Here is a 14470-nt window from a genome sequence, read left to right as displayed (position 1 = left end):
GCAGGGTCTACTGGACTTGGTTTGCCTTTGTCGTGTCCGATGCCGGGTGGTCCGTCCGGTTTTATTCTTATTATGGCTTTTTGTAGCGAGATTGTACAACTGAGGTGGCTTGCTAGGCCATTTCAGAGGGCAATTAAGAATCACCCACATTGCTGTGGGATTGAAGTCACATATAGGCCAGACCAGGTAAGGACGGCAGGTTTCCTTCCCTAAAGGTCATTAGTGAACCAGATGGGTTTGTGCAACAAAATCCAGTAGTTTCATGGCCTCATTACTGATACTAGTTTTTCTTTTATTCCAGATTTTATTTAATTAATTGAGTTTAAATTCCCCAGCTGCTGTGGCGGGATTTAAACTCATAACTCCGGATTATTAGTCCAGGCCTCTAGATTCCTAGACCAGTAACATAACCACTATGCTACCGTACCCATATGGTGGATGGGTGTGTTGTATTTGACTTGGGAGTGCTTGACACTGAAGTGGGATGACTGAAATGGTAATGTATTCTATTCCCCAGTGCTAACATCCCTCACCTTCATAAAGACAAGTCTCACAATTTTAAAAAAATGTAATTACACGGGCTATCATTTTTGGAAGGAAGCCCGAAGATAAAGTTATCATAGGACCTTATCAAGGAGTATTCCTATAATAGGGCAAAAACTATTCCTTACCCCAGATGTTCCAATGAATTCTTGCACTTCTTTTAGGAACTCCAGCTGTTGTTCTGCATCTTCTAACTGCCCTAGCAAGATCTCGGCTCGAATTCTTCCTAAACACAATAGACTGTTTCCATATTACCCAGTTATACCATCTTTGCTAAAGCTTAGGACTTTCTTGGTGTGGGGTATCGAACACGTGAAGAAATAGTCTTCTGCCTTTGTAAAAAATGAAATTCTACCGATTCTGGGTTTTTTTACAGAAAATAACAGCAGATCCTAATCAGACTGAACTCAGTATCTTACCAAGGTGTCAAACATCAGCACCGCAGCTCCAAAAAACACCTTCTATTATCCAAGTTGCTCTAAGTCAACAGACTCACCTAATCTCTATTTTTGTCAAATAAAAATGTGTTGAAATCCAGACTTATTACAAGTTTCCTACACTAATATGTTTTTCTAAAACATAAAACTGCGAGACTTCGTACTCGGGCCTTCTCAGACTTCCTTTCCCCCCACAATATGCAGACTTTTAAAACCCAAACTTGATGCCACTAAATAACTACTTCTTGATTTATATTTTGTTCTTTTCCTGCCCCCTCCCTTATTCCCCCTGGCTCTGTATTTGTTTAAAACCTCTTCATCTCTAACAACTTCCAGTTCTGATGAAAGGTCATCGACCTGAAATGTTAACTCTGTTTCTCTCGCCACAGATATTGCCTGACCTGCTGTGTGTTTTCCAGCGTTTTCTGTTTTTATTTCACATTTCTAGCATCTGCAGTATTTTGCTTTTGTTGTCTTGATTTATCCCCACCTGCTATGTTCTTCAGCCTTGATGGAGTTCTGCGGTATGGACCTTGGTCATTCATCTGGGGTTTCCCAATTTTGAAAAAAACTTCTAGTCTATAAATTCCAGTCCTCCCTGTTGCATTATTTTATGTAAGTTGGCACAACTGCCTTCATTCACTTTTGTTATTGAGCTGCTGACAGCTTCAGCCTTAGTGACAATATCTGAGGGGTTGAAGTGGGGGAGGCAAGTACGCATGGTACTCGTTTATGGTATATCCTGCTTTATGTCAGTGGTTACTTTCCACCTTATCTTTAAGAATCATCGAATCATAGAATGATACAGGACAGAAGGAGGACATTTGGCCCATCGTGCCTTTGTCAGCTCTTTGAAAGAGCTTTCCAATTAGTCCCATTCCCCTGATCTTTCCCCAAAGCCCTGAAATTTTCTCCCCTTCAAGTATTTATTCAATTCCCTTTTGAAAGTTACTATTGAATCTTTTTCCACCACCCTTTCAGGCAGCGTATTCCAGATCGTATCACATCATTGCGTAAAAAAACTTCTTGTCTCATTGTTGGCTCTTTTGCCAATTATCTTAAATCTGTGTCCTTTGGCTACCATCCCCTTTGCCAGTGAAAACAGTTTCTCCCTATCTACACCATCAAAACTCTTCATGATTTTGAACACCTCTATAAAATCTCCCCTTAACCTGCTCTGTTCTAAGGAGATCAATCGCAGCTTCTCCAGTCTCCCCACGTAACTGAAGTCCCTCATCCCTGGTACCATTCTAGTAAATCTCTTCTGCGCCTTCTCCAAGGCCTTGACATCCTTCTTAAAATGTGGTGCCCAGAATTGAACACAATACTCCAGTTGAGGTCTAACCAGTGATTTATAAAGGTTTAGCTTAACTTCCTTGCTTTTATACTCTTATGCCTCTAATTATAAAGCCATGGATTCCATATGCTTTTTTAACATCCTTATCAACTTTTCGTGCCACCTTCAAAGATTTGTGTATGCGCACCCCGAGGTCTCTCTGTTCCTGCACCCCCTTTAAAATTGTACCATTTAGTTTATATTACCTCTCCTCATTCTTCCTTCCAAAATGCATCGTTTATGCTATATCCTGCTTTATGTCTGTGGTTACTTTCCTCAACATTTTTAAGAAAATTCACCTTTTTATGGTGCACTTTCAAGGTAGAAATTTGATTATTTGAAATCCAAAACTGTTGCTGGTTTTGGACCCCGCCAACTGATGTTACCATTGACAAAATAGTTAAAGGCACATTTCACATATTGTTGGTGCCCAAATTACCCCATCATTACTTAGAAAGAAATAACGAACGAGCATTTATGGGGACAGAAAGCAGAGAGTAATGGTGAACAGTTGTTTTTCAGACTGGAGGGAAGTATACAGTGGTGTTCCCCAGGGGTCAGTAATAGGACCACTGTTCTTTTTGATATATATTAATGACCTGGACTTGGGTACAGAGGGTATAATTTCAAAGTTTGCAGATGACACGAAATTCAGAAATCTAGTAAACAATGTGGAGGATGATAACAGACTCCAGGAGGACATAGACAGACTGGTGAAATAGGCAGGCACACAGCAGATGAAATTTAACGCAGAGAAGTGTGAAGTGATGCATTTTGGTAGGAAGAATGAGGCGAGGCAATATAAGCTAAATGGTACAATTTTAAAAGGGGTGTAGGAACAGAGAGAACTGGGGTGCACATACACAAATCTTTGCAAGTTGAGAAGGCTGTTAAAAAAACATGGGATCCTGGGCTTTATTAATAGAGGCAAAGAGTTATGCTAAACCTTTATAAAACACTGGTTAGGCCCTAGCTGGAGTATTGAGTTCAATTCTGGGCACCACACTTTAGGGGGGATATCAAGGCCTTAGAGAGGGTGCAGAAGAAATTTACTAGAATGGTACCAGGGATGAGGGACTTCAGTTATGTGGAGAGACTGGAGAAGCTGGGGTTGTTCTCCTTAGAACAGAGAAGGTTAAGGGGAGATTTGATAGAGGTGTTCAAAATCATGAATGGTTTTGATAGAATAAATAAGGAGAAACTGTTTCTAGTGGCTGAAGGGTTGGTAACCAGAGGACACAGATTTAAAGTGATCAGCAAAAGAGCCAGAGGTGACATGAGGAAACATTTTTTTAAGCAGCGAGTAGTTATGATCTGGAATGCACTGCCTGAAAGAGTGGTGGAAGCAGATTCAATAGTAACTTTCAAAAGGGAATTCGATAAATACTTGAAGTGAAAAAATTTACAGGGCTATTTGGAAAGAGCAGGGGAATGGGACTAATTGGATAGCTCTTTTAAAGAGCCGGTGCAGGCACGATAGGCGAATGGCCTCCTTCTGTGCTGTACCTACTATGATACTCTGATATAGCACCTTATCGCATTTCTCAGAAATGTCATAGAGTCATAGAGTCATAGAGTTATACAGCACGGATAGAGGCCCTTCGGCCCATCGTGTCCACGCCAGCCATCAAGCCCTGTCTAATCTAATCCCATATTCCAGCATTTGGTCCGTAGCCTTGTATGCTATGGCATTTCAAGTGCTCATCCAAATGCTTCTTGAATGTTGTGAGGGTTCCTGCCTCCACAACCCTTTCAGGCAGTGAGTTCCAGACTCCAACCACCCTCTGGGTGAAAAAGTTCTTTCTCAAATCCCCTCTAAACCTCCCGCCTTTTACCTTGAATCTATGCCCCCTTGTTATAGAACCCTCAACGAAGGGAAAAAGCTCCTTAGTATCCATCCTATCTGTGCGCCTCATAATTTTGTACACCTCAATCATGTCCCCCCTCAGCCTCCTCTGCTCCAAGGAAAACAAACCCAATCTTCCCAGTCTCTCTTCATAGCTGAAGCGCTCCAGCCCTGGTAACATCCTGGTGAATCTCCTCTGCACCCTCTCCAAAGCGATCACATCCTTCCTGTAGTGTGGCGACCAGAACTGCACACAGTACTCCAGCTGTGGCCTAACCAGTGTTTTATACAGCTCCATCATAACCTCCTTGCTCTTATATTCTATGCCTCGGCTAATAAAGGCAAGTATCCCATATGCCTTCTTTACCACCTTATCTACCTGTTCCGCCGCCTTCAGGGATCTGTGAACTTGCACACCAAGATCCCTCTGACCCTCTGTCTTGCCTAGGGTCCTCCCATTCATTGTGTATTCCCTTGCCTTGTTAGTCCCTCCAAAGTGCATCACCTCGCACTTTTCCGGGTTAAATTCCATTTGCCACTGTTCTGCCCATCTGACCATCCCATCTATATCGTCCTGCAGACTGAGGCTATCCTCCTCGCTATTTACCACCCTACCAATTTTTGTATCATCAGCGAACTGACTGATCAAATTAGTCAGACATGATCTTCCCTTGACAAAGCCATGTTGACTATCCCTGATTAATCCTTGCTTCTCCAAGTGGAGACTAATTTTGTCCTTCAGAATTTTTTCCAATAATTTTCCTACCACTGATGTTAGGCTCACTGGCCTATAGTTCCCCGGTTTTTCCCTACTCCCCTTCTTGAATAATGGTACTACATTAGCGGTTCTCCAGTCCTCTGGCACATCCCCTGTGGCCAGAGAGGTTCTGAATATATGTGTTGGAGCCCCCGCAATCTCCTCCTTTGCCTCACACAGTAGCCTGGGATACATTTCGTCTGGGCCTGGGGATTTATCCATTTTTAGGCCTGCTAAAACCGCCAATACCTCCTCCCGCTCGATGTTAATATGTTCGAGTATATCACAGTCCCCCTGCCGTATTTCTATGTCTACATGGTCCTTCTCCTAGTGAAAACAGATGCAAAAAATTCATTTAGAACCCCTCCTACATCTGCCGGCTCCACACACACATTGCCATTTTTGTCCCTAATGGGCCCTATTTTTTCCCTAGTTATCCTCTTACCCTTAATATACTTATAAAACATCTTAGGATTTTCCTTTATTTTGCTCGCCAGTGTTATTTCATGGCCCCTCCTTGATCTCCTAATTTCTTTTTTAAGTATCCCCCTGCACTTTTTGTACTCCTCTAGGGCTTCCTCCGTCTTTAGCCTTTTGTATCTGCCAAAAGCCCTCCTTTTTTTCCTAATCCATTCTCGTATATCCCCTGACATCCAAGGTTCCCTGGAGTTCTTGGAACCACCCTTGACCTTTACGGGAACATGTTGCCATTGTATGGTCTCAATCTCCCTTCTGAAAGACTCCCATTGCTCTGATGCGGATTTTCCTACAAGCAGCTGATCCCAGTCCATTTTGGCCAGATCCTGCCTTATCCTATTAAAATCGGCCTTCCCCCAATTTAGAACCTTTATTTCCGGCCCCTCCCTGTCCTTTTCCATGACCACCTTAAATCTCACCGAATTATGGTCACTGTCACCAAAGTGCTCACCTACTAGCACTTCTTCCACTTGGCCGGCCACATTCGCTAGAATTAGGTCCAGTACCGCCCCCTCTCTTGTAGGACTTTCTACATGCTGGCTCAAAAAGCTCTCCTGGATGCACGTTAAGAATTTTGTACCCTCTAAGCCTTTTACACTCTGAGTATCCCAGTTAATATTGGGGAAGTTGAAATCCCCCACTATTATTACCCTATTATTTGCACAATTTTCTGAGATTTGCCTACATATCTGTTCCTCTATCTCCCCCTGACTGTTTGGGGGCCTATAGTACACTCCCATCAAAGTGCTTGCCCCCTTTTTGTTTTTAAGCTCCACCCATATGGCCTCATTAGAGGAACCTGCTAATATATCATCCCTCCTTATGGCAGTAATTGATTCTTTAATTAATATTGCGACCCCCCCCCTCCTCTTATACCTCCCCCTCTGTCTCGCCTGAAGATTCTGTACCCCGGAATATTGAGCTGCCAGTCTTGCCCCTCCCTCAACCATGTCTCTGTGACAGCAACAATATCATACTCCCATGTGTTTATCAACACCTTCAGTTCATCCACCTTATTCGCAAGACTCCTTGCATTAAAATAGATGCCATCCAGCCTTGCCCTTACATATTTGCCCTGTCTTCCAAGCTGACTTGTTTTTTTCTCTATATTTGGCTGCACATCACCCCCTATTGTAGCTCCACTCTGTATCCCATCCCCCTGCCAAGTTAGTTTAAACCCCCCCCAACAGTGCTAGCAAACCTCCCCGCAAGGACATTTGTCCCGCTCTGGTTCAGGTGCAACCCGTCGGACTTGTACAAGTCCCACCTTCCCCAGAAGCAGGCCCAGTGATCCAGGAAACTGAAACCCTCCCTCCTGCACCAACTCTTTAGCCACACATTCATCTGTTCTATGCTCCTATTTCTATACTCACTAGCCCGTGGCACTGGGAGTAATCCAGAGATTACAACCTTTGAGGTCCTGCTCTTTAATCTTCTACCTAGCTCCCTAAATTCTTGATGCAGGACCTCATCTCCCTTCCTACCTATGTCGTTGGTCCCAATGTGGACCACGACCTCTGCCTGCTCACCCTCCCCCTTGAGAATGCCCTGTAGCCGCTCAGTGACATCTATGACCCTGGCACCAGGGAGGCAACAAACCATCCTGGAGTCACGTTTACGGCCACAGAAACGCCTGTCTGTTCCCCTTATGATGGAATCCCCTACCACTATAGCTCTTCCACTCTTTTTCCTCCCAGACTGTGCAGCAGAGCTACCCCTGGTGCCAGGAAGTTGGCTGCTGCTGCCTTCCCCTGATAAGTCATCCCCCTCAACAATATCCAAAGCGGTATATTTGTTTGAGAGGGGGACGGCCACAGGGGACTCCTGCACTGCCTACTCCTCTTTCTCTGCCTGGTGGTCACCCAATTACTTCCTGCCTGTACAACCTTTACCTGCGGTGTGACCATCTCACTAAACATGCTATCCACGACGTTCTCAGCATCGCGAATGCTCCATAATGAATCCATCCGCAGCTCCAGTGCCGCAATGCGGTTTGTCAGTAGCTGCAGCTGGATACATTTCCCGCACACGTGGTCGTCAGGGACACCGGAAGGGTCCCTGATTTCCCACATAGAGCAGGAAGAGCATAACACGGGGCTGGGCTGTCCTGACATGACTTACCCTTTAACTAATTAATTCAAACTAAATGAATCCCACCAATTTCACTTCAATCAAAATGTCCTAAAGCATTGCCCGTAGAATTAATTACATTGCACTGTTCTGTTTGTTATGTGGATAAATTTAGGGATCCTGTAACTATCTATTCACATGTCAAGAGGTGCACCAATCTCCCTTTGACAAAGAAATTAAAGTGAACTATTACAGTAAGGGACCCAAGTTCAAACCCCGTTTAAGTTCACTTATTCACATTTGGGCTTTTCGAAGAAGTGGTGCGACCCAGTTTGAGTTTCTCAGTGCCACCGAGTAGCCCAATTTCATCTCTGCTGCTGTTGGAAAGTGTTTCCCTATACAGAAAGAGGGAAAACTGGAGAGGGAGTTGTCCCCGAGTTTCTCTTGTGGATACCCCAGCTTTGAGTGATATGACGGAGGCCTGTGAAGCATTACAAAATATCACAAGCGATTTACATTAATTTAAAGCTTGTTTTCCTAAACAGTCTTTTCTCAATCTCCTCAATATACACTTTGGGCAACGGCAGCTAAAGGAACATTAGAAATTAGGTGACTACATACCATGAAGCCACTTAAAGGTAGAAATTTCAGTCACGTTGATTGAGGAATGCTTAACTCGCTGGTAGGAAATTGCTTTCTCCACTATCTTAGCAGAAGTGTTAAGTTGTTAAAATAAATGAGTTAATGCCTCAGTTAAAATAACAGAGGGATGAACTTGGTACGAGCAGTTCAGTGTTTTCCAAAGTAAAGCTACAATGGTAATTTCTACCTTATATGTTTGTCTCACTTGATAACAGATTAAATCTTCCAAATTTCCAGGCCCAAAAATTACGAGTTCTGGAACTTTCCAATCGGTTCATTCATCTACTCTGTCTTCAATATCTATACAACTGCATTGATTAATTCTGCAGATTGTGGAAAATTGTGATATTGAGCATCCATGGCTCAAGAAAGATTTGTGGAGAGGATGTGGAGGAATTTTTTTGTGCCCAAATTGGCTATTTTTGCAAATTACTTTCTTCGATCTAGCTTATAATTGGTTGAATTGAAATCCCTCTCCACTACTTTCAGACTCACGGTGCTGCAACCCAGGATTTTTGAGAAATCTTCCAACTTGCACACCTGTCAGTGCAGGTATGTTGGATTCATCCAGTTTCATTGCATCTGTGTACTGCTTCACCGCGTCCCGCAGTTTCTCTTGCAGAATTAGTTGGAAACCTAGTTCAGCGGCAATCTGTGCGTCTGCGGGGGCCATGTCGAGAGCATGCTCCACCAGATTGTACGTCTGCTCCAAAATGGTCTGGTTTCTGCCACACTATCAAAGGTATAAAACACACAAGTAGGTCAAATCTGCATCAGCAAACAAAACATACAAAAAACATTAAACCACTTAGATTCCAACTCGTATCGTGGCTGGTTTTGTAAAACTTTGGAGGTTTTTTTCAATCTGCTTGTTTCACTGCAGCTGAAATGCAAATTTTCAGAGATATTCTGCTCTCCCACCATTCAATTTATAGCATGTTATCAATTACAGTATTAAAGAAAAGAACTTGCATTTATATAGCGCCTTTCATGACCTCAGGACGTCCCAAAGTGCTTCACAGTCAAGGAAGTACTTTTGAAGTATAGTCACTGTTGTGTAATGTAGGATAGGAGGCTGCCAATTTTTTACGTCCATCTGAGAGGGCAGATGGGGCCTCAGTTTAATGTCTCATCGAAAAGGCTGCACCTCTGACAGTGCAGCACTCCCTCAGTATTGCACTGGAGTGTCAGCCTAGATTTTGCACTCTGGAGTGGAACTTGAGCCTGCAAACGTCTGACTCAGAGGCAAGAGTGCTACAAATGAGCCAAGACTGACACCTTGAAGTCAGAAGGTAATGGGTTGAATGAAGCTCTCCTCCAGAACTCAAGCGCATAGGATTGGATTTTCCAACGGGAGGTGCATGTCTGGTGGGGGTGGGACTGCTGCCTTGTGATCTTGTGACATCTGCTGACAGCACCATGGGGAAAACACCCAATGAATAAATGGAGCACATGTGCCACATAACAAATTGCAAGAAGGGGGTCTCTCCCCAGCTATTTGTTTTTGTCTGACTGAGATCATACAACCAACGCCGGGTAACACCAGGTAGTAAATCACCCTTTGGATAAACCTGTCATGACAATCCTGACTCAGACTTTAACCTACGTTTCCCACTTGACAATCTAGTGGCCTAGTATTGTAGTTACCAACCTGCCTAAGGTTCCTAGATTTTAAAGAATCTATGTTTCTTGCTTAAGAGAGATGGTGCAAGAGGGAGGGATTCAAATTCCTGGGCCATTGGAACCGGTTCTGGGGGAGGTGGGACCAGTACAAATTGGACGGTCTGCATCTGGGCAGGACTGGAACCAATGTCCTAGGGGGAGTGTTTGCTAGTGCTGTTGGGGAGGGTTTAAACTAATGTGGCAGGGGGATGGGAACCGATGCAGGAAGTCAGTGGGAAGTAAAGTGGTGACAGAAACAAAAGGCAGTAAGGGAGAGTGTACAAAACATGACCGGACAGATGGTCTGAGAAAGCAGGGCAAAGACCAAGGGAAGTCTAGATTAAACTGCATTTATTTCAATGCAAGAAGTCTGATGGGCAAGGCAGATGAACTCAGGGCATGAAGGGGTACATGGGACTGGGATGTTATAGCTATTACTGAAACATGGCTAAGGGAGGGGCAGGACTGGCAGCTCAATGTTCCAGGGTACAGATGCTATAGGAAAGATAGAGCAGGAGGTAAGAGAGGAGGGGGAGTTGCGTTCTTGATTAGGGAGAACATCATGGCAGTAGTGAGAGGGGAGATATCCGAGGGTTCGCCCACTGAGTCTATATGGGTAGAACTGAAAAATAAGAAGGGAGAGATCACTTTGATAGGATTGTACTACAGACCCCCAAATAGTCAACGGGAAATTGAGGAGCAAATATGTAAGGAGATTACCAAGAAAAATAGGGTGGTAATAGTAGGGGACTTTAACTTTCCCAACATTGACTGGGACAGCCATAGCATTAGGGGCTTGGATGGAGAGAAATTTGTTGAGTGTATTCAGGAGGAATTTCTCATTCAGTATGTGGATGGCCCGACTAGAGAGGGGGCAAAACTTGACCTTCTCTTGGGAAATAAGGAAGGGCAGGTGACAGAAGTGTTAGTGAGGGATCACTTTGGGACCAGTGATCATAATTCCATTAGTTTTAAGATAGCTATGGAGAATGATAGGTCTGGCCCAAAAGTTAAAATTCTAAATTGGGGAAAGGCCAATTTTGATGGTATTAGACAGGAACTTTCAGAAGTTGATTGGGAGAGTCTGTTGGCAGGCAAAGGGACGTCTGGTAAGTGGGAGGCTTTCAAAAGTGTGTTAACCAGGGTTCAGGGTAAGCACATTCCTTATAAAGTGAAGGGCAAGGCTGGTAGAAGTAGGGAACCTTGGATGACTCGGGAGATTGAGGCCCTAGTCAAAAAGAAGAAGGAGGCATATGACATGCATAGGCAGCTGGGATCAAGTGGATCCCTTGAAGAGTATAGAGATTGCCGGAGTGGAGTTAAGAGAGAAATCAGGAGGGCAAAAAGGGGACATGAGATTGCTTTGGCAGATAAGGCAAAGGAGAATCAGAAGAGCTTCTACAAATACATAAAGGGCAAAAGAGTAACTAGGGAGAGAGTAGGGCCTCTTAAGGATCAACAAGGTCATCTATGTGCGGAACCACAAGAGATGAGTGAGATCCTAAATGAATATTTCACATCGGTATTTACGGTTGAGAAAGGCATGGATGTTAGGGAACTTGGGGAAATAAATAGTGATGTCTTGAGGAGTGTACATATTACAGAGAGGGAGGTGCTGGAAGTCTTAACGCGCATCAAGGTAGATAAATCTCCGGGACCTGATGAAATGTATCCCAGGATGTTATGGGAGGTTAGGGAGGAAATTGCGGGTCCCCTAGCAGAGATATTTGAATCATCGACAGCTACAGGTGAGGTGCCTGAAGATTGGAGGTTAGCAAATGTTGTGCCTTTGTTTAAGAAGGGCGGCAGGGAAAAGCCTGGGAACTACAGACCGGTGAACCTGACATCTGTAGTGGGTAAGCTGTTAGAGGGTATTCTGAGAGACAGGATCTACAGGCATTTGGAGAGGCAGGGACTGATTAGGAACAGTCAGCATGGTTTTGTGAGTGGAAAATCATGTCTCACGAATTTGATTGAGTTTTTTGAAGGGGTAACCAAGAAGATAGATGAGGGCTGTGCAGTAGACGTGGTCTACATGGACTTTAGCAAAGCCTTTGACAAGGTACCGCATGGTAGGTTGTTACATAAGGTTAAATCTCACGGGATCCAAGGTGAGGTAGCCAATTGGATACAAAATTGGATTGACGACAGAAGACAGAGGGTGGTTGTAGAGGGTTGTTTTTCAGACTGGAGGCCTGTGACCAGCAGTGTGCCTCAGGGATCGGTGCTGGGTCCACTGTTATTTGTTATTTATATTAATGATTTGGATGAGAATTTAGGAGGCATGGTTAGTAAGTTTGCAGATGACACCAAGATTGGTGGCATTGTGGACAGTGAAGAAGGTTATCTAGGATTGCAACGGGATCTTGATAAATTGGGCCAGTGGGCCAATGAATGGCAGATGGAGTTTAATTTAGATAAATGTGAGGTGATGCATTTTGGTAGATCGAATCGGGCCAGGACCTACTCCGTTAATGGTAGGGCGTTGGGGAGAGTTATAGAACTAAAGAGATCTAGGAGTACAGGTTCATAGCTCCTTGAAAGTGGAGTCACAGGTGGATAGGGTGGTGAAGAAGGCATTCGGCATGCTTGGTTTCATTGGTCAGAACATTGAATACAGGAGTTGGGATGTCTTGTTGAAGTTGTACAAGACATTAGTAAGGCTACACTGTGTACAGTTCTGGTCATCCTATTATAGAAAGGATATTATTAAACTAGAAAGGGTGCAGAAAAGATTTACTAGGATGCTACCGGGACTTGATGGTTTGACTTATAGAGAGAGGTTGGATAGACTGAGACTTTTTTCCCTGGAGAGTAGGAGGTTTAGGGGTGATCTTATAGAAGTCTATAAAATAATGAGGGGCATAGATAAGGTAGATAGTCAAAATCTTTTCCCAAAGGTAGGGGAGTCTCTAACGAGGGGGCACAGATTTAAGGTGAGAGGGGAGAGATACAAAAGGGTCCAGAGGGGCAATTTTTTCACTCAAAGGGTGGTGAGTGTCTGGAACGAGCTGCTAGAGGCAGTAGTAGAGGCGGGTACAATTTTGTCTTTTAAAAAGCATTTGGACAATTACATGGGTAAGATGGGTATAGAGGGATATGGGCCAAGTGCAGGCAATTGGGACTAGCTTAGTGGTATAAACTGGGCGACATGGACATGTTGGGCCGAAGGGCCTGTTTCCATGTTGTAAACTTCTATGATTCTAAACTGCGCAAAATAGAATTCAAAAGTAAGAATTCTCACATCATGGAAATAAGAATTAATATTTACCCTCACTAAACGATGTTTTTCTCTCCATTGCTTTATATAGAACAGTTCATGCTGAAGCCAAATGGTCAAAAAGAGAAAATTTGTTTTGCTTACCATTCTGCTTAATACAACAGCTACACGTTGATGAAGCTTTGGATTTTGAGGCTCCCTTTTCTCCAAGGCACTAATGAGTTGTTTCACATAATTTTCAGCCTATATTGATACATAGATGATATAAATGTTGGTATTGAGAGCTAGATATGTCTCCAGCCACTTCCCTTTGACCCCCATTGATTTCAGTTTTCCTAGGGCTTCATTGTTCCATAATTGGTCAAATGCTACCTTGATACTTAGGGGAACAACTCTCACCTCTCTTCTGGCATTCAGCTCTTGTGTCCATGTCTGGATCAAGGCTGTAATGAGGTCTGGAGTCGAGTGATTTTGGCAGAACCCGAACTAAGCATTGGTGAGCAGGTTGTTGGTAAATAGGTGATGCTTGATGATACTATTGATAACTCCTTCCATCACTTTAATGATGATTGGTAGGAGGCTGATATGGCAGTAATTGGCTGGTTTATATTTATCCCGATTTTGTGGACAGGATATAGCTGGGCAACCTTTTACATTGTTGGGTAGATACCAGTGTCCTAGCTGTACTGGAACAGCTTGGTTAGGGGAGCAGTTAGCTCTGCTGCACAGGTTTTCAGCACTACAGCCGGGATGTTGTCGGGGCCCATAGTCTTTGCTGTGTCCAGTGCACTTAGATGTGTCTTAATGTTGAATGGAGTGAACCGAATTGGCTGGACATTGATATCTATGATGATGGGGACCTTGGGAGGAGGCTGAGCGGGATCATCCACTCTGCACTTTTGGCGGAAGACACTTGCAAACACCTGTGTGGTGCATGCTGCATAACTTTGCCATCCAAAGAGGCAGTGCAGGAGGAAGACAGCTACCTTCAGGCAGGAGCCAAGCAACATGAAGAGGAGTCAGGAAATATTTCCACTGATCCACCTTTGCAGGCAATACCCAGACTCTCATATGCGAGACCTTCACCTAAATACCCACCCACCCACGGCATTATCAGTCCTCTCCATATCTGCATCACGAAGTGGCCAAATACATCGTCTCCAACAATGGCCTCTGCACTAGCTCAATTATGAATTACCCATTATTTTCATCTACTAAAACCTTATATTACACCATCAGAGAAAAAAACTATCTAGACACAGTTGAAATGAATTATATTCAAGTTTAATTCCCTAAAAGTGAGTAGTGTTCAACAACAACAACTTGCATTTATATAGCACCTTTAACATAGTAAAACATCCCAAGGCACTTCACAGGAGCATATTCAGACAGAATTGCACACTGACCCACATAAGGAGATATTAGGCCAGGCGACCAAAAGCTTGGTCAAAGAGGTAGATTTTAAGGAGCATCTTAAAGG

At 43.8% G+C, this 14470-nt stretch overlaps 1 protein-coding gene across 1 annotated transcript in view; it reads right to left on the bottom strand.

Moving 5' to 3' along the window:
* LOC137299329 (tetratricopeptide repeat protein 21B-like) overlaps window positions 1–14470 on the bottom strand; it is a 130161-nt gene that overhangs the window by 70613 nt on the left and 45078 nt on the right. Inside the window, exons 8-10 of the mRNA XM_067967987.1 lie at window positions 13135–13233; window positions 8649–8841; window positions 672–769 (exon numbers count right to left, since the gene is read on the bottom strand). Coding sequence (XP_067824088.1) covers window positions 672–769; window positions 8649–8841; window positions 13135–13233 — 390 coding nt within the window. The remainder of the gene's footprint in view (window positions 1–671; window positions 770–8648; window positions 8842–13134; window positions 13234–14470) is intronic.

The sequence above is a fragment of the Heptranchias perlo genome, chromosome 2 (genome assembly GCF_035084215.1).
Source record: "Heptranchias perlo isolate sHepPer1 chromosome 2, sHepPer1.hap1, whole genome shotgun sequence".
NCBI lineage: Eukaryota > Metazoa > Chordata > Chondrichthyes > Hexanchiformes > Hexanchidae > Heptranchias > Heptranchias perlo.
The sequence above is the reverse complement of the archived record's forward strand: the minus strand, read 5'-3'. Positions and strand labels throughout refer to the sequence as shown.